This window comes from Vipera berus, assembly GCF_964194415.1.
Source record: "Vipera berus genome assembly, chromosome: 2".
NCBI lineage: Eukaryota > Metazoa > Chordata > Lepidosauria > Squamata > Viperidae > Vipera > Vipera berus.
This window is the reverse complement of record NC_138203.1, coordinates 138332741-138353068: the sequence shown is the minus strand read 5'-3', so window position 1 is coordinate 138353068 and position 20328 is coordinate 138332741. Positions and strand designations below refer to the sequence as shown.

Below are 20328 nucleotides of genomic sequence, written 5' to 3'. Positions count from 1 at the left end.
GGAGAGATAATAGGAAATCATTATTCTGAAATTTAGCAAGAGAGGTTAGATTTCAGAAGGCAATGGGCTTTCTCCATGATATATTCCAGAAGTCAACAGAAGCCAAAGTGGCTAATCCTATTATAGATGACCCAAGCACGAGATATAAGAAACACTTGTTGATAGAAGCCCTAATAAACTGATGTCTCTTAGATCAGAAGACTTAGATACATCTGAACAGGAAAAAATTTGATCTATCTGCATTTGGCTGCCATAATATGGAAGTTAGAATTTGATATGTGATGTAGGGTTTCATTCTATAAATAATCACTTACTTGGCCACCTCTGCACTGCAGGCCACAATTATTGGGCAAGTTGTATTTTGGAGGATTAATTTTCTAACTGAACAACTACAGTGCTCCTGGTCAATTAAAAATGCTAATAAACCTCAAACCTGAATATTGAAGAAAGTAAAAGTGAAGTTTTGGCTTTCTTAGGAAAATATCTATGTGTGCACAATTACTGGGTAACTATTAGTATACAGAATTATCATGCAACTAAATGAAAATTTGCCCATCTCCCTCGTTTATTTGCATCTGCTAAAGTGAGAATGATAAACAACCCAAAAATGTACAAATAAACATTTCTGACATTTTAAAAAAAAGTGACCAATATAGCCACCCTTCTGTACAATAACAGTAATAAGCCTTCCATTCATGGAGTCTGTCAGTTTCTTGACGATCAGCGTTTTGTGCAGCAGCAACTGCAGCCTCCCAGACACTGTTCGAAGAGGTGTACTGTTTTCCTCCACCGTAAATCTCCTGTTTAAGAAGGGCCCACAAGTTCTCAACAGGGTTTAGGTCAGATGAGGAAGGGAACCATGTCATTATTCTTTCATCTTTAAGGCCTTTACTGGCTAGCCACTCAGTGGAGTACTTTGATGCATGCGATGGAGCGTTGTCCTGCATAAAAATCATGTTCTTAAGATGCAGACTTTTTCCTGTACCACTGCTTGAAGAAAATGTCTTCTAAAAGCTGGCAGTAGGTTTGGGAGTTGACTTTGAGTCCATCTTCAACTCCAAAAGGTCCAACTAGCTTATATTTAATAATACCAGCCCGTACCAGTACCCCACCCCCACACTGCTGTCATCTGAGTTGAAGGGGACTCTGGACCCATTACTGATCCAGCCATGGGCCCATCCATCTGGTCCGTCAATAGTCACTCTCATCTCATCAGTCCATAAAACCTTTGGAAAAAAAATCTCTCTTCAGATATTTCTTGGCCCAGCCTTGCTGCTTGAACATATGTGTCTTGTTCAGTGGTGGTCGGGTTTCAGCCTTTCTTACCTTGGCCACGTCTCTGAGCACTGAATACCGAGTACTTCTGGGCACTTCCGGTAGGTTGCAATTCTGGAATATGACAGCACTGGAGGATGATGGGTTCCTGGTAGCTTCACGTGTGATTCTTCTCAAATCTTTGGCAGTTAATGTGCGTCTTTTTTTCTCAACATATTTCTTGCGACCCTGTTGACTGTTTGCAAGAAAACTTGATGGCTCTGTGATCATGCCCCAATAGCATAGCAATTTCAAGAGTGCTGCATCCCTCTGAAAGACTTTTTACAATTTTTAGACTTTTCAGAGTCAGCTAAATCTCTTTTTTGGGCCCATTTTGCCTGAGGAAATGAAACTGCCTAATAATTATGCACACCTTGATATAGGGGGTTGATCTCCTTAGGCCACACCCTCCCTCATTACACAAATACACAACACCTGATATGCTTATATCCACTAAACTTTCAAGTTTATACAGCTTGGAGATGGACAATATGCATGAAAATAATGATACCGTCAAAATACTCACTTACCTAATAATTATGCACACAGTCCGTTAAATTCTCTGCAGAAAAAAATAAGTGATTGGGGGTTGTTTTTTTTAATTTTAATTTTACTTTTTACCTCCAGACATGGAAATGCCACAGATGTTTTAAGTAAGTATATCTGAATAGGAAACTCCTAAAATGTATATAGATAATTTCATGAGCTTATATTCTATTTTAAAGGAAGTTTACTATTATTTCTGAGCTACCAAGACAAAAATAATGTGATAGGAATTATAGTACTTCTCCATGGCAGTTTGATGGCTGTAATTTCTTTTGTTCTTAATGTTAGAAGAATAAAAAGTTATATTAAAATAAGAACTATATTAGTATAATAAATGCTATTTTAACAGGTTACTTCCATATTAATGCTGCACATAAATCCTTATTTACAGTTTGGACTACAAATAAATTTTATATAAGGTGTTAGCATACAATTCTCTTCCCGCCTTAATAAACTGAAAAACAAAAGCAAGATGGAGTTAATTCAGAGGACCAGAGAATTAGAATTGAATAATAAAAATAATCCAAGTAATAAAGTTTTAGAAGGGGTGAAAAAATATTAAAAGGCTTTACAAGCAGTAAAAGCCAATAAAATTTCAGAAGCTTTTGGGAAGCCAGAAAGCTTAAGAAAGATGTCCCCTTTTGGTTCTCAGATTTCCCGAAAAAATGAAGTAGAGGAAAGCAATGTCAAAAATCTCCTTGAATTTCCTTAAGTGTTTCTCAAGCTAATACAGGTAGTCCTCAACTTATGACTAGTCACGTAGTGACCATTTAAGGTTGCCACAGACTCCCCCCCCTCATAGTACTTACTACCCAGTTCCCATTTCATTTGACTACAATTTACATTTTTGCCAGAAACCAGCATGTACTTCCAGTCCAATGGGTTTGCTTTATGACTGCTGCATTTGCTTAATGACTGTCACAAAAAAGTGATAAAATCAGGTTTTTCATGCGATGACCCACTTTAGAACTGCCACAACTTATGACCATAATTGTCAAGCTCAATTAACGGTCATAAATTGTGGATTACCTGTATTCATAGAGAGGAAGCCATTGATACATAGGTCCACCAATCTATGAATTCCTGGTCAGGTCCTCAATGCAGGGGTGTATGTGTGTATTCCAAAACATGTGATGAATATTTGGGCCATTCATGAGATAAATAGAATATTTACCCTATTTATGAGATAAATAAAAAGAGAAACTGGTGCCTCCGTGGTTGAGAAAAAACAGACATCTCAAGTGACACTAGCAGATTCATTGCATATGCAATCTAGATTACAAAATCTTGTTTATAAAATTTGGCAAGATGAATCGGGAAGCTCCAAGATCAGATTTTGAATCTAATTTTTCTCTGGTTGTTTCAAACACTTGGTGGATAATTTGATGGTTGTTGATATGAAAGGGATTTTAATAGAATCATATTGCCTTCATTTTTTAACAGTTTAATCTGAAAATATTAAAATTATGTATAGGTAACAGCAGTGTAAATGATAATGATATCCTTAATGAAGCTTGGCTCTTGATCACTAGATAGCCATATCCATGTATTATTATTTTGGTAACAATACAGAAGCATTTTTTGGTTGACTTATTTCATGGTGTTTTTTCCAGCTTCCCATTGTAGCTTACAGCCTTGGAATTTCCTAGTAGTCTCCTATCCTAATACAAACCAGGTCTGATTCTGCTTAGTTTTTTAAAAAAATCTGCCAAGTTCAGCTAGGTGCTGCCACCAAGTGAAGAACCTATGAATTATATAATTAGTTTACTACATAGAGGTTTTACATAGTGAAATTAAACATAGTTGTCCCTGCTACCATTTTATTTGTGATTTATTTATAAAGTTTTGGATCATTTTCTTTAGTGAATAAATGGACAGGTATAATGTTTTGACTCATTTGTTTAATTTTATCTAGGTTTACGGCTTGTGTGGAGTACATCACATTTTAGGACACATTTATGCAAGAATATTGAACATTCAGAAGGGTTCACTAAACTTTTAAGTACCAAGTGTCATGATATTTTCATCAATAAGTATCTAACCCTCAGTGAGGGGAAAAAATTATTTGATCCTCTGCTAATTTTACATGTTTGCCCACTGACAAAAAATGATCAGTCTATAATTTTAATGGTAGGTTTATTTTAACAGTGAGAGACAGAATAAAAACAAAAAAATCCAGAAAAATGCATTTCAAAAAAGTTACAAATTGATTTGCATTTTAATGAGTGAAATAAGTATTTGATCCCCTATCAATCAGCAAGATTTCTGGCTCCCAGGAGTCTTTTATACAGGTAACGAGCTGAGATTAGGAGCACTCTATTAAAGGGAGTGCTCCTAATCTCAGCACTGTTACCTGTATAAAAGACACCTGTCCACAGAAGCAAATCAGATTCCAAACTCTCCACCATGGCCAAGACCAAAGAGCTAACCAAAGATGTCAGGGACAAGATTGTAGACAAGGCTGGAATGGGCTACAACACTATCACCAAGCAGCTCGGTGACAAGGTGACAACAGTTATTGCGATTATTCACAAATGTAAGAAACACAAAATAACTTTCAATCTCCCTCTGTCTGGGGCTCCATGCAAGATCTCACCTTACGTAGTCTCGATGATCATGAGAACAGTGAGGAATCAGCCCAGAACTACATGGGAGGATCTTGTCAATGATCTCAAGGCAGCTGGGACCGTAGTCATCAAAAAAACAATTGGTTACACACTATGCCGTGAAGGACTGAAATCCTGCAGCACCTGCAAGGTCCACCTGCCCAAGAAAGCACATGTACAGGCCCGTCTGAAGTTTGCCAATGAACATCTGAATGATTCAGAGGAGAATTGGGTGAAAGTGTTGTGGTCAGATGAGACCAAAATCGAGCTCTTTGGCATCAATTCAACTTGCTGTGTTTGGAGGAGGAGGAGGAATGCTGCCTATGACCCCAAGAACGCCATCCCCACTGTCAAACATGGAGGTGGAAACATTATGCTTTGCGGGTGTTTTTATGCTAAGGGGACAGGAAACCTTCAGTGCATCAAAGGGACGATGGACAGGGTCATGTACCGTCAAATTTTGGGTGAGAACCTCCTTCCCTCAGCCAGGGGATTGAAAATGGGTCGTGGATTGGTATTCCAGCATGGCAATGGCCCCAAACACACAGCCAAGGCAACAAAGGAGTGACTCAAGAAGAAGCACATTACTGTCCTGGAGCGGCCTAGCCCAGGGCTTTTCAACCAGTGGTACGGGTACCACCTGTGGTACATTGGCACCTGGCAGGTGGTACATGACCATCCTAGAAAAGTCGTAGCGGGGGATGGGAATGAGCTGAACCGGTGGCAGCACCGCACAAGCCTGAGCGAGAGATGGCTGGAGCTGCAGGGCTGTTAGGGCTCAGCGGGAGCGCCAGGATCAGTGCTTTTGGGGGCTGTCAGGACTCAGCAGAAGTGCCAGGATCAGCGCCAGGCTCCAGCTGGAGCTCGGCGCTGATCCTGGCGCTTTTGCTAAGCCCAGAAGAAGCGCCCATCAGCTGGAATGTTGCAGCATCTCCAGGGTCTTGTGATTTACTTTCAGATGCTTGGCAACTGATTCATATTTATGACGGTCACAGTGTCCCAGGGTCATGTGAAGTGACCAAAACCTGCTGCAACCACCCAGCAGGGGAGGGGGAATAAAAACCAAACACCCCACCCCACCGCCACTGCCAATTTTCAACAGAAATGCTCACAACAATGAAAACCTCAGACAAGAGGAAGAGCGCCACTGGGTGGGCAGGCAGGTGTCTTGCTCGGCTGTGGCTTGGGGGGCACTTTTTTCAGTGCCATTGTAACTTCAAACAGTCACTCAGCAAACTTAGTAAGTCGAGGACTACCTGTACTTCATCACTTTTTTCCTTTTTGGGGGGGGGGTCATCAAGTTTTTGACACCTTGCTAGTCCCAGGGTTTTAAAAAAAATCTAAATAAATAAATTTGCAAAACATAGTAACCAAACCAATATATCAACCAACTGAAAAAATCATGAGAGATCTTCGTGTTATTAATATTATCAAGTACAATTTTGCTTGTTGGCTGAAATTTTTATCTGAAGGCTTGACAGTTATTAATATATCATGGCAAATGGCAACATTTAGTTCCTATGATCTCACATAAGAAATATCTGCAATGAAACATTATAATATAGAATGCTGCTATTCAAAATTGCAGCCATAAGAATTTTCTTCCACTTTCTCCAGTTTCTATCAAATGACTGGCTTGTGGGCATACTCAATCTTATTGTGTTGTTATTACCGCTAGTTGGAAATCTCTACAGATTTTAATTCCTCAGCAGTTTGGGGGATCCCTCCATCTGGTATCACCTTTGTATATATAGTTAGTATTTTAATTACATGCCTAAGTATCTGAAATAGAGGGAAAGTTTATGTCCTTTGCTAATACTAAAAGCTTGAAATAAAGTATTTTAACCATAATTTTTAGGTTTTATGTGATCCATCTATTTTATTTATATTGTGAATATATTGTCTGTTTTATTGTGAGCTGGCTAGGATTATTTGGTATAAGATAGACAGCCACATAAGTTTCCAAATAAACTCATTTAGAAGTGGCCAGTAAGTGGCCAGTCAAACAATTTGTGTCCTTAAATTTCAGGATCCTGCATGGAGAGATTACTACTTAGTCTGAAGTAAGATACCAACATTTTTTAGTGTAACTTCCCCCATCAAACTTGATTCTCCCTAAACATACTAGATTTCATGTTTCATAATTTGCTTGATTTGGAATGACAAACTTGATCTAACACATCTGAAGGGCTTTGGAGAAGAATACATGAATACAAGTCTTTCCAGTTAAGATATAATACTATTATAACACTAAATAATGGGATGAGAATAAAATTCGAACAAATACAAACAGTAATTCAAAGGAATGTTATTCTGATCTATCTAAGATTTAGGCAACTGGGAAACACTTCTAAGAAGAAAATGCAAAAAAAAAAAATGGCAAGCGAAGTGTAATAAATGATATACAAAATGGTTTTGGGTTTTTTTTGGTTTTTACAAATCCACCAGAATCTTTTTTCAGTCTCAGTGAAAATAATTTATATTGTTCAGTATGGTTAGTGCCTGAGTAAATAACATTTATAAAGTGTCCAAGATAAATATTTGATTTTGGGGTAGGCCCCAGAGTTGCTATATGATTGTTTGATCTGTGAATCCTGAATGACTTCTTGTTTCAAACATTACATGTCATTATTTCATTTCACACCTAGACTGTAATTTGTATCATTGTTCCCATGTGTTGTGCAAACAAATCCATCATGTTTCATAGTTATAGTAAGCAGACTAGGTGAATGAATGTCATATTTATAGTAATTGCCTCCATGTGTCGGACACACATTGAACATACTTTATAGTTCTGATTAAATTCATACTTTAGTATTTTTATCAGGTAAAGGTGGCAGGAGGTCAAAATGTGATAGTTATGTCTTTTGAATTTAATGGTGTAGGAGAGATAACAGATGTTAAAAAAGGAACTTGCTGTCTGTAGTGCCTCAGTTTCTCATCCATTAAGCAGGGATGAAGTTTGTTGGTGAATAAGATGAAAGAATGACTGTTAGTGAATCTAGTATAGGATGCTTGTGGGCCCAGAAGTGCTAGATGCAGTAGGCTTATTTAGGCTGTTAGTCAACATGAATCATTTCCTCTGAGAAAGATGTTTGACTGGGACACATACTGCATCTTCACATTTCTTGAGACATTTGCATATTTAATAAAGAACTTTCTTATCCTGAAAATGCAGCTGCTTGTTCCTGTCTTTCGTGGGCCAGCAAGACAGCTTTGATTTTTGCAGTCAAGCACGGCCTGCCTTTTGAAGAGAGATGGGGTTCTGAAATAGGAATGATTACTGCTGACTGTAGTTGAGTCACTGAAATGTGTTTATGCTGGTATGTGGCAGCACGTCAACACAAGGAAAACTCTTAATTCACAATTTCCTCTACCCCTTAAGACCCACAGATTTTTTTTTTGATATGATGTTATTAGGTAGATAATAATGTCGAAAGGAAGGCTTCTGCAGATGTTTCTTAGAGAAATATGTCAAAAGAAGTGCAAGTCTCCAAGTTTTCTTTTATGTGTAATGCTTAGAAGCAAGCATATCTTGGCATTTCTCTACGTGCAAAGACTTCTAGAGAAAAAATGGATCTGTTCCATCTTTACCCATAAATTTTCTATAAGCGAAATGCAGAAACATTGAGGAAACATTCTTGGGACTTCAGAATAACAGCCTAAATTTCCTCAGGCTCACTGCTGTAGGCATAAAGGGATCTGGGCAACTTTGGGCCAGTCACTCTCACAGCCCTAGGAAGAAATCATTTCCAAAAACCCTTGTGAAGAAGACTGAAGGGACTAGTCCAAACAGTTGAGTCAAAAATGACTCAGAGGCACAAACAAACAAAAATAACTTACATCAGGCATATGTGAATTTGGGGTACCATTGGTATGTGTTGGGTTGTTTTTTTCAATTCATTATTACAATTGTTTTTAATTAAAACATTGTGTCTGTATGCTGATCATCTGGCAAATTCTTTCGAGTGTACAAGATCAAGTATAAAAGAAAGCAAAGACCAGATCCTGCATAAAAGGACTAAATTAATATCAACATCAATTAAATGGAGAGAGAGAGGGAGAAATAGAGAGAGGGAGAGAGAGAAGGAGAAAGAGGGAGGGAAATGGAGAGGGAGAAAGGGAGAAATAGAGAGAGGGAGAGAGAGGGGGGGAGAGAGAAATTAAATTAGTAACATGATTGTTAAGTGAATCTGGTTTCCCCACTAACTTTGCTTGTCAGAAGGTTACAAAAGGCGATCACATGACCCTGGAACAATGTGACCATCATAGATATGAATCGATTGCCAAGCATCCGAATGTAAATCACATGACCCTGGGGATGCTGCAACGGTCATAAGTGTGAAAAATGGTCATAAGTCACTTTTTTCAGTGCCGTCGTAACTTTGAACAGTCACTGTGAATTGTAAGTCGAGGACTACCTGTACTTTATCATTTTTTTCCTTTTTTTTTTTTGGTCAAGTTTTTGACACCTTGCTGGGCGACTGGTGGTACTCGGACATTGCCTTGTCCTAAAAGTGGTACGATGGGTGAAAAGGTTGAAAAGCCCTGGATTAAGGCATCGGGATAGAAATTGGGAGACTATGAGTTCTACTCTTGCCTTTGGCACAAATCCAGCTGGGTGACCTTGAGCGTCTCTCTCTCTCTCTCTCTCTCTCTCTCTCTCTCTCTCTCTCTCTCTCTCTCTCTCTCTCTCTCTCTCTCTCCCTCCCTCCCTCCCTCCCTCCCTCCCTCTCTCTCTCTCTCTCTCTCTCTCTCTCTCTCTCTCTCTCTCATCTATCTATCTATCTATCTATCTATCTATCTATCTATCTATCTATGAGGGAATAGGGTAAAAGAAAAGCAATAGCAAAGAGACAGAGGGGAAAAAAGGAAGGAAGGAAGGAAATTGTGCATTTCCTTGCCAAATGTTTGACAGCACTATCTGGAAGCATTGAGCAAATTGAATGTTCTGAATTATAGAATAACACAGCATAGCTCTGTGTTGATAATAAATTCTAGTCCAGAAAAGAATATACATTATTGTAGGTATCATTGATTGATGATGGCCAAAGGAATACAGACAGTAAATTGAGAGCATTGAAATTTATCAAGTTCCTTTTAATAGGTGGTAAGAAAAAGAGATAAAAAAAGTTATTAAAACGTAAAAGAAAAACTTGCCTGAATATTGATTCACAAATTTAGTTCATAGATGGAATCTATTACTGTAGCTATATATGTGACATTCAGCTTTCCTGGGTTGAGAACATTTATGGTCCGTCTTTATGTATTTGATGTTTTTAGTCATAAGCTTCCCCATAACACATAAACAATGTAAACCACATACTATTTAATTGACCCAAATATCTCATAAGGTTTTGCAGGTCAGAGACCATACGTTTACTATGCAACCATAAACAAACCAATCGTTTTAGCCTGAACCGTCTTAGCCTGAACCTTGACAATACAGTATGGCCAATTCTGCCTTCTTTTTTCTTCTATGGCATAGATGGAGATGCCACTTAATATAGTAACGTTATAATAGTTTGAAAAGGAAGCACCTGTCAGGACCCACCTCAATCCACATCTTAGGAAATAAGAACTCTTGGATGCAAGTTTAGTCCAAAAGGAAAATGTTTACTAGGATGGAATCGATTGTGGCAATACAAGACGGAATCTAACAAAGTTACATTTCAATCCTATATAAAGCATTCCCATTTCAGCCCCCTCCCCTCATCCATTTGGTCAGGCTCTCATCATTTGCTTAGGTGTCAGGCCCTTCCGTGGGTTTTATGGTTATTGCTTTCCTTTTCAGTTGTAAATGAAGATGCAATCCAGATCTGTCTGTCCCCCTCCCTCCCCCAGTTCAAACGTTCCCTGTTGTTTGAAGATCGCCTTAAGTAACCATCCTCTCCCCCCCCCTCGGAGAGATGGCAGAATCCCCAGAATAAGCACATTGTTCTACCTATACAATTATGAAATGTGATATAAATGGATTCTGGATAAATGAAATATATATATATATTCTGTCACTTGGAGCAGATTCACATCTGTGGTACACATATTGAAGGAATCCCTTTAACTTCATAAGAGAAGCTTGAGAAGTGAAAAAGCTTTGCTATCCTATGATTTTCTCAAACTGAATACTTTATATGCGGATAGAAGCAGAGAGCACATGTTTAGGGCTATCAAGCCCAGTGCAAACTGTGCTTTTATGTTGCATGGAAGCGAAATGTTAGCCATTGCAGTTTTTTTAATAGTGTTGCAAAAATTTGGCAGAGATATTATTCCCTCAGTCCATGCCTGACAAAGCCTGTTCAAAGTTTGGAAGTGGCAAATTTGAGAGAGATTAAAAACACTGATTCTCTATTTCCAATTCCTATCCTTTTCATTTTATGTTCCATCACTTTGCCTTCTGTGTGCAGACAGATGATTTAGGACTGAAAAGTTACATTTTGCCTCCAGGTTTTGGCATTAATTAGAAAGCAGCTGAATCTGTTTTGGTTTGCCTGAAGCACATTGTAAAGCTACTAAAACCCTATTTAAAGCTTGTAAACTTCGGCGGTGAAGAACAGAGGTGTGTGTGTGTTTTCTTTTTGCAGTGCTGATATAAGGATGTGTGGCATGAATATAACAACAGATAGCTCTTTCCCAGGTAGCTAGTGCAAGGCAGGACCAGGGTCAGCTCCCAAGGCAAAATCCCAGTATCAATAAAAGAGCCTTACCAACCATATGATTTCAACTGTGCAATAAATAATGCAGCAATCATACTGCATATCTTACTCCAGTTAGCAAAATATTCATATGGGCAATTACATAGTATGGAGCCTTACATTTTTCTGCTGGGTGTTCCTCTGTTTCTGCTTGGAGCAGTGGTTTGATGGCTGAGTTGTGATGCCCATTCAGTTGTGAAGTACACAACTTGCATTTATCCACCAATTTACCATCTCCTCTCCCTCTGCATTACCACTTCCCCTTTACAACTGTTTTGACATTCTTGATACACAAGTCCAAAAAGCTGAATCTTCTCAGCCTGATAATACAAGGGGGGAAAATACCATTTCATGTTTTTAAACTCAATTCAAGGCATCGTAATGGCGGATTATTATTATTATTATTATTATTATTATTATTATTATTATTATTATTATTATTATTATTATTATTATTATTATTATTATTATTCCTTTTGGTCAGGAAACTATTCTTGTTTCTAAACAAAGAATAATAAATAGTTTGTTTCTGTTCAAACATTACTTGGGTACCAGAATAACTTTAGATTGGGAAATAAATAATGAACAATTTATTGTAGCAATTTACAATAATGTATGAAGCCAGTAGACATTTTACTAAATTTATTTTATTATTTTATTTATTTTATTTTATCACATTTGTATACCGCCCTTTCCCTGAGGACTCAGGGCGGTTTACAGGGAATTAAAAATCAAAACATACAAAAGTTAAAAACCAGTTAAAAAATATTAAATTCACCCTGTACACTTAAAAACCCCAGTTAAAATTTTCTCCTCAGCCTGGGCCCGGGAGCTCAAAGAGCCAGGTCTTCAGGCCCCGGCGGAATGATCGGAGGTCGGGGGCAGTCCTCAGCTCCACCGGCAGCTGGTTCCAGAGGGCAGGCGCTCCCACTGAGAAGGCCCTCCCCCTGGGTGTCACCCGCCGGCAATCTCTCACCGGCGGAACCCTGAGCAGACCCTCCCTGTGGGAGCGCACTGGGCGAAGGGCGTTTGATGCCGGCAGCAGGTGTTCCCTCAAATAACCCGGACCCAGGCCATGTAGGGCTTTATAGGTGATAACCAGCACCTTGAATTTCACCCGGAGGGCAACCGGAAGCCAATGCAGCTCGCGGAGTAGAGGTGTTACATGGGAGTATCGGGAAACCCCCATTACAACTCGCGCGGCCGCATTCTGCACCAGTTGAAGCCTCCGAGTGGTCTTCAGGGGCAGCCCCATGTAGAGAGCGTTACAGTAGTCCAAACGGGAGGTCACAAGCGCATGAGTGACTGTGCGTAGGGCGTCTCGGTCCAGATAGGGACGCAACTGGCGCACCAGGCGAACCTGTGCAAAAGCCCCCCTGGTCACGGCTCCTATGTGATCTTCAAAATTGAGCCGTGAATCCAGGAGGACGCCCAAGTTGCGAGCCCTATCAACGGGGGGTAACACCTCACCCCCCATCGTTAGAGGTGGAATAACTTGGTTAACCCGAGACGCCGATATGCACAGCCACTCAGTCTTGGCGGGATTGAGACGAAGCCTGTTTCTCCCCATCCAGACCTGAACCGCCTCCAGGCACTGGGACATCACGGAGAGGGCATCACTGGGTTGGTTCGGGGTGGAAAGAAAAAGTTGGGTATCATCAGCGTACTGGTGATACCCCACCCCAAAACCACGAATGATCTCGCCCAGCGGCTTCATGTAGATGTTGAACAGGAGAGGCGAGAGAACCGACCCCTGAGGAACTCCACAAATGAGAGACCTCGGGGCGGATCTCTGCCCTCCTGTCAACACCGACTGCGAACGGCCCTGGAGGTAGGAGGAGAACCACCGTAGAACGGTGCCTCCCACTCCCAACCCCCTGAGACGCCGCAGCAGGATACCATGGTCGATGGTATCGAAAGCCGCTGAGAGATCTAATAGGACCAGGACAGAGGAGCAACCCCTGTCCCTAGCCCTCCAGAGATCATTCACCAGCGCGACCAATGCCGTCTCCGTGCTGTGTCCGGGCCTGAAGCCCGATTGGTACGGGTCCAGATAATCAGTTTCCTCCAGGAACAGAGGGAGCTGATGCGCCACCACACTCTCAACAACCTTCGCCAGAAAGCGAAGGTTGGAGACTGGATGGTAGTTGTCTAAAGCAGCCGGGTCCAAAGCAGGCTTCTTGAGGAGGGGTCTCACCACCGCCTCCTTCAAGGCGGCAGGGAAGACACCCTCCTTCAGAGAAGCAGTTATTACTGCATGGAACCAGCCTCATGTTCCCTCCCGAGCCGCATAAGCTAGCCAGGAGGGGCACGGATCCAACAAACAGGTGGTGGAGCTCAGTCTCCCCATGATCCTGTCCACATCATCAGGGGAAACAGGGTCGAACTCAGTCCAGATAACATGCTCAAGACCGCCTGATTCCTCCACATCAGACTCTGCCCAGTCAGAGTCCAGGCCGGTCCGGATCCGAGCGATTTTGTCCGCCAGATGATGACTAAACTCCTCGGCTCGTCCCTGCAAGGGATCCTCTCTCACCTCCTGGTTAAGGAGGGAGCGAGTCACCCTAAACAGGGCGGCCGGGCGATTATCTGCGGACGCGATAAGGGCGGCAAAGTAGTTAGACTTCGCCGTCCTTATCGCCGCAAGATAAGACCTTATAAAGGTTCTTAACTGCAATCGGTCGGATTCGGATCGGCTGGACCTCCAACCGCTCTCTAGACCTCGTCTCCGACGCTTCATCTCCCGGAGCTCCACAGAGAACCATGGGGCCCAGCGGGATCTGCGCCGAGTCAGAGGTCGCATGGGTACAACGCAGTCGAGTGCCCTGGTGGCAGCCGTTTCCCAGGCCTCCACCAGAGCATCGACTGGGCTGTGGGTAAGGGTGATAGGTATCGGCCCAAGCGCCCTCTGGAACCGGTCCGGGTCCATTAGGCGCCTGGGGCGGAACCACCTGGTCGGTTCCGCCGCCCAGCGGCGGGGGATGGCATGACGGAAAACCAGCCTCAGGAGATGATGATCTGACCATGACAGAGGGGTAATGGACGGAGAACCCCCTCCCAGATCATCCAACCACTGTCCAGACAGGAACACCAGGTCGAGAGTATGATCCCCCTCGTGAGTAGGGCCCTCAATAACCTGGGTCAGGCCCATGGCTGTCATGGAAGCCATGAACTCCCGAGCTAACTCCGACGACCCCCCCAGTGATGGCAGGTTGAAGTCACCCAGGACTATAAGCCTGGGGAACTCCACCGCCAACCCTGAGAGGGTGTCGAGCAGCTCAGGCAGGGCTGTTGCCACACAGCTGGGCGCCAGGTATGTGAGCAACAAGCCCAACTGAACCCGAGGACCACATCTCAAGAGGAGGGATTCACTCCCGGCCATCTGGACAATGGTGGCCTCCCGGGGACACAAAGTCTCCCAAATAACCACTGCCACCCCACCACCCCTGCCCTGAGCCCGTGGCTGGTGCAGCACCCGGAAACCTGGCGGGCATAACTCGGTGAGAGGCACCCCTCCCTCCGAACCCAACCAAGTTTCCGTGATGCACGCTAGATCCGCACATTCCTCCTCGATCAGATCACGGATGAGGGGAGCTTTGTTAACTACGGATCTAGCGTTAAAATAGACCAACCTGAGCTCAGGGGCCTGATCACCCTCATCCCCGGGTAAGAGGGTGCTAACCGGAGGGTCGGAGCGCGCCACCGCTCGGAGATAGCGGGGGCGCGATCCCAGATGTTGATATGGCCCTCCGCGCAAACACCTGCTGCCATTCCCTATCGCCGTGGGGATTTGAAGCCCCACCCCCACATTCCCAGAACCAGCAGCCACCTCCCCCGACCCCGTCCCGTCAGGACCTCTAACAGGACCAGACTGAGTGCCGGTTAAAGATTCCCTCCCTACCCCCCCCCTCCCTCCCCCTCCCTAACCTCTTAAAATAACCGGCTAAAAATTTTATCAGGGGCCTCTTAGCATGTCTTGACTCGAGGCCCCTATCTAAGCCCAGCCACCTCTCGGAATCCCAAAGCTTGGGATCGTCATTAAGGGGAGTATGGAAACAGGCGACAGGTCGCGCCCATGAGGCAGGAACTGCCCTAAGGGCATACAAGTCCGCTCCGGAGTAATAATAAATCATACTGCGCTGGGATAGTCTTTTAGGGCAGATGTTATGAATATGTCCAAAGGAACGCTCAATGATGGTGTATAGATGGTAAAAAAGTCCAGTAGGCATATCTCCTAGTCTGCAAAGCCATCTCAGCTCTCACCTGAGATGGAAATCCAAGGGACAACCTCAGTCGTCCTCTCACTCCGGCTGAGGAGTCCAATCAGGAGCAGAGAGAGAAAAGGGAATCCTGAGCCAGGGCCACCCCAACTGGTCTCTCACACCAGTGAGGTGGTCGCTGACCAGTCCAAAACCGTCCTCCCACCACGGTCCGGTCCCGGCCACACTGGACTATCAATAGGAGGGATCTTAATTCCCATCGGGCATGGAGCTAGCCAAATGCCTGCCTGTCAACAGGGAAAGTAAGAGCAGGCAGGCCAGGCCTCTGTCGATCCTCGCCAGCGCCACCAGTCCGGGGGGGGGGGGAAGAACAGAAGCATTCTTTCCCAAACGCCCGTCCGCCAGTCCAGGCAATCTTCCAACGGCGGAGAGAGGCAATCCCAGCAGATGTATTAAGTCTGGGAATTCGCCAACATGTCCGCCGAGGCCGATGACCAGGCCCACCGTCTGCAGCCACCATCCGGGAGGAGAAAAAGGCTCCGCGCCGCCAAAAACGGCGCCAGCCAGCTGATGATCGTAAAAAGATCTCTGACCGGTGGGATCGTCGCCGCTGCCCCTCCGACAAGCAGAGGGTATTCACGGCGAGCAGGCAGAAGAGGGAAGGCAGGGCAAGGCGTCCCGGACTTCTCGGCGCCATAGCGGAGAGCAGCAGGTCGGCAGGCGGGCAGATTCTCAAACGCCGCTAGTTCAAATCAGCAAGCCGCTAGTTCGGAGGGGGGGGGGCTCAGTGCCACAAAAAGCAGCGCCCAGCAGCTGTTTTAAAATCCCCCCAATCCCCAAAGTCGCCTCGGCAAGCCGGCAAAAGAAGGAAGCAAGGCAAGGCATCCCGGACTTCACATCGCTGTCGCAGTGCTCAGCGCCATAGCGAAGCTCGGCAGATCGGCAGGCAGGCAGTTCTCAAGCGCCGCCAGTTCAGATCAGCAAGCTGACAGTTCGGAGGGGAGGGGGGCTCAGCGCCACAAAGAGCAGCGCCCAGCAGCTGTTCCAGAATCCTCCCAATCCCCAAAGTCGCCTCGGCAAGCCGGCAGAAGAAAGAAATCAGGCGAGGCGTCCCGGGCTTCACGGCGCTGCAACAGATTTACCAATAAAGAAGGGAAGTTTGATAGAAAAAAATTAAGTTACAGAAATATTGGTAGAAAAGTATTAAATAGTACTTAGTTTGAAACAAATATTGGTCAGAAGAAGCAAACATGAGTGTAGAAGTATGTTTCTGCCCAATTTACTACATGGAAGTGAAAGTTGGATATGGCAGGTCAAAACATAAAGAGAAATTGAATAGGGTGGAAATGATTAAGTTTGCATGAGAAAACAGGAAGAGATAGGATAAAAATGAGTGGGTGACAAATGTGGATTGAATATTGTACAAAGCTGAGTGACTAATATGAAAGAAGTCTGTTGATGTAGTTTATTTATTTATTTATTTATTTATTAGATTTATATACCGCCCTTCTCCCGTAGGACTCAGAAAGAAGAAATACGGTTGAACTTACACAAAATAAATATACAGAAGAGTGCATTGATAGACAGGGCTGATTTTCCAGGACCGCTTCCATCATAAGCTGCAGAATTCACACTGCAACTCTGGGAAGGCCACGTCCCTCCTCTTGCTCCACTCTCCTGCCACCCCATACTGTGCCTCCCACACAGCCTCCAACTTCACCCAGGGAGCTGTGGGTGGCACAGTGGTTAAAAGGCACCGCTCAAGATTGACTCAGCCATCCTTCCAAGGTGGCAAAAGTGAGGACCCAGATTGTTGGGGGCAATAGGCTGACTCTGTAAACCGCTTAGAGAGGGCTGTAAAGCACTGAGAAGCGGTATATAAGTCTAAGTGCTATTGCTGTTGCCGTACACCAACAGCACTGTGCCTCACCATCTCGCTGCCTCCTCCCTGGCCAGGCCTGGCAAGCTCCCTTCCTCAGATGATGCTCTTGGCCCCCTGCACATCCCAGGGCTGCATCCTCACAGAGCATCTGGATCCCAGGCCAGCAGCAGGATGGGGAAGGGGACGGCAGGGGTATGTGAGAGAATACAAGGGATCCAAAAGGTCAGAGATGAGGGGAAGAGAGGTGTCAGGGGGAGTTCAAGAGCCCCTGCAGTCGAATTTTGATTATGTGACTGAGAGCACTGCAATAGCCATAACTGTGGGGACCAGTCACTATAACTTCAGTCAGTCACTGAATGAATGGTCATAAATCTGCTACCTATAATCTGCTTCTTTCTTGAAGTAAATAGGTATGGCTTCTCAGGTAGTGGTATCCACCTAGGGCAGGGGTGTCAAACTGCCGGCCCGCGGGCCGGATGCATCATCTAGAAACCGCGCCCACCCCATTACCAACAATGGCAAAACTGTCCTGATACATTGTGCAGTGTCACGTGACATCGCGAGTTTGACATGTCTGACCTAGGTCAGGGGTAGGCAACCTTGGCTTCCTTATGACTCATGGACTTCAACTCCCAGAATTCCTGAATCAGCATGGCTCAGCTTGGAAACCTCTCCCTTTCCCGTCAGCATGGCTGGCTCAGGAATTCTGGGAGTTGAAGTCCACGAGTCATAAAGGAGCCAAGGTTGCCTACCCCTGACCTAGGGCATACATTCAGGATCTGGAGTAAAGCATAGATCCTGATTTTTAGCTCACAAGGGGAGAAACTGCTTTTAATACTTGCATAGCTAGTACTCTTTTACTTCGATTTGAGCATATGCATGGCTTTTCTTTTCTTTTTTAAAGCATTCCAGAAAAGAGCAGCAGCAGCAGCAGCAAACTAGTTCTGGAGCATTGTCCAAAAAAAAAAAGGATATGGTTGCAGTCACACAGTTAACTCAGAAGCATTTTTTTTTCCTTTTCAGAATCTCAGAATGGGAAGAAAATATAATAAATGGGACATTGGAATATAGTTTCAGTTCAGTGTGGGGTTGCTTAGAAGCCCTAGCACAGACATGTCAAACACAAGGCCTGGGGGCCAGATCTGGCCCGTGAAGTGGTTTCATGTGGCCCGCGAAGCCATCCTGGAAACAGTGAGGGAACGGCCCCCGCTGCCTTGGCCCCGTCCCAGAGACCCTCCTTCTGCCAGAGACCCTGAGATTGTCCCACTCCTGCCCAGGCCCCCATAGGCACCCTTGATGCGAACGATGTAGAGCTGGCCACGCCCACCCAGTAGGCCACGCCCACCCTGGCCATACCCACCCGGCCCCCTGAGGGCAACCGCAATGCTGATGCGACCCTCAATGAAATTGAGTTTGACACCCCTGCCCTAGCAGGACTATATGATACATCCTTAGCCTTGAGGTCTTGGCAGCAGAGAGTGTCCGTGTTTGCTACCAAGGTCCCAGAGACCAGCTATGCTTAATTCCTTCTTGTAATCATGCTGCAGGTGCAGCATAGCATATTCTGGCACACAAGATAGGCAGGCCATTATTCACTGGGAGCAGTGATTGAGTTGTTGCATTTCTCTGTGTTTGCATCCATTAGAATAAAGTTCTTGGGCCAGCTTAGTTCTGTCATGTTTCATAAACGGCAGGATCAAATCACCTTGTAGATGCCAGCTCTGTTTGGCACAACTCAAACCATTAGCTGATCCTTCCCACTCCTTCCATTGCCAGTAGTAAATAATTTCTCTCTCCATTAGTCAGTAACAAAACTGACACATTTTGCAGGTTACTGCAGAGAGAGCATTACATATTTCCTAGTTGAGTTGCAGTAACTATGAACTGTGGCCTTTCCTCCCCCCCTTTTTTTTAAAAAATGTGATTATTAACTCCATTTCCTTCTTAGCGAAGAGCTCTGCATGTTACGGTCCCCCCCCCTTCAATTTAGAGCTATTGTGTTTGCACAGCACTTCTCTCACAATCTGTCATGCTCTGTTTTGTTTAGCACACACTTTAGAGATTTTATTATAGCCTGTCTTAGAGCCTTTCTTTCCCAACTCAAATCCTGCTGTAGAATGTACGTTCTAGGATGAAAATGCATGTACTTGTCTCATTCCAGAGATTTACCAATGAAGACCACCTGGCCGTTCATAAACTCAAGCATGAGATGACGTTGAAATTTGGTCCTTCCAGAACAGATTCAGTCATCATAGCAGGTATGTGCCACGTTCCAGATCAATTTAAAGGGAAACGTTTAGTGGAGCCCATTGTAAGATTGATAATAGGAGCTGAATGCACTTAGGTATTGCTTGTTCCACCTGTTTTGCAGACTTCAGGTAATCAAGGTAAAGAAAAAAGAAACGCTACTAAATAGATCTCTACCTTTTTATGTATTACAGAAGTGTCAGATGTTGTGCCTTAAAAGTGAAAGGTTTACAAACAGTTCTTTTAACACATCACGTGTAATTTCAGGGTGACAAACAATAATTGACTGCCCAACTTCCTTTTCTACTCCCAGGTGTTGGTTTTTCTTAAGTGTTAGGTGATCACTTAATTACATGTGAAACCTCACCTAGCACTTTGCGGGGAAGGCATTCGCAAAGCCCAGACTAATCTCTCTTAGATATGCACAGATTTGAGGAAAATATTCCTGGTAGCCTAGCAGCAGGCCATGTAACACAGACAAGAGCATTCTTTTTCTCTTCTACCAATTGTGTTTTGGATCTTTTAAGAACAAGACCGACAGGTTACAGATCTGGTAAGAAATTCTCTTGTTATAAAGTCTCAAATGGAGAAGAAAAATACTTCCAAGACATTTCTCTCCCATGTTGACTGGGAACATAGGGAGTTGCAGTCTCAACATACCTGAAGAGTGCTAGGTAGAGGAAAGGAATTTCAGTTAAACAGTTATTTCCTTTACACAGGCTGTCCTTGCATATTTTGGTTTCTTTATCTGCATCCCTTAGACCAGGGCTTTTCAACCTTTTCACCCATTGTACCACTTTTAGGATATGGCAACATCCGAG

At 43.9% G+C, this 20328-nt stretch overlaps 1 protein-coding gene across 1 annotated transcript in view; it reads left to right on the top strand.

Annotated features, from left to right (window-relative positions):
• ATF7 (activating transcription factor 7) overlaps positions 1-20328 on the top strand; it is a 140357-nt gene that overhangs the window by 67684 nt on the left and 52345 nt on the right. The window contains exon 4 of the mRNA XM_081318504.1: positions 19422-19518. Coding sequence (XP_081174630.1) covers positions 19422-19518 — 97 coding nt within the window. The remainder of the gene's footprint in view (positions 1-19421; positions 19519-20328) is intronic.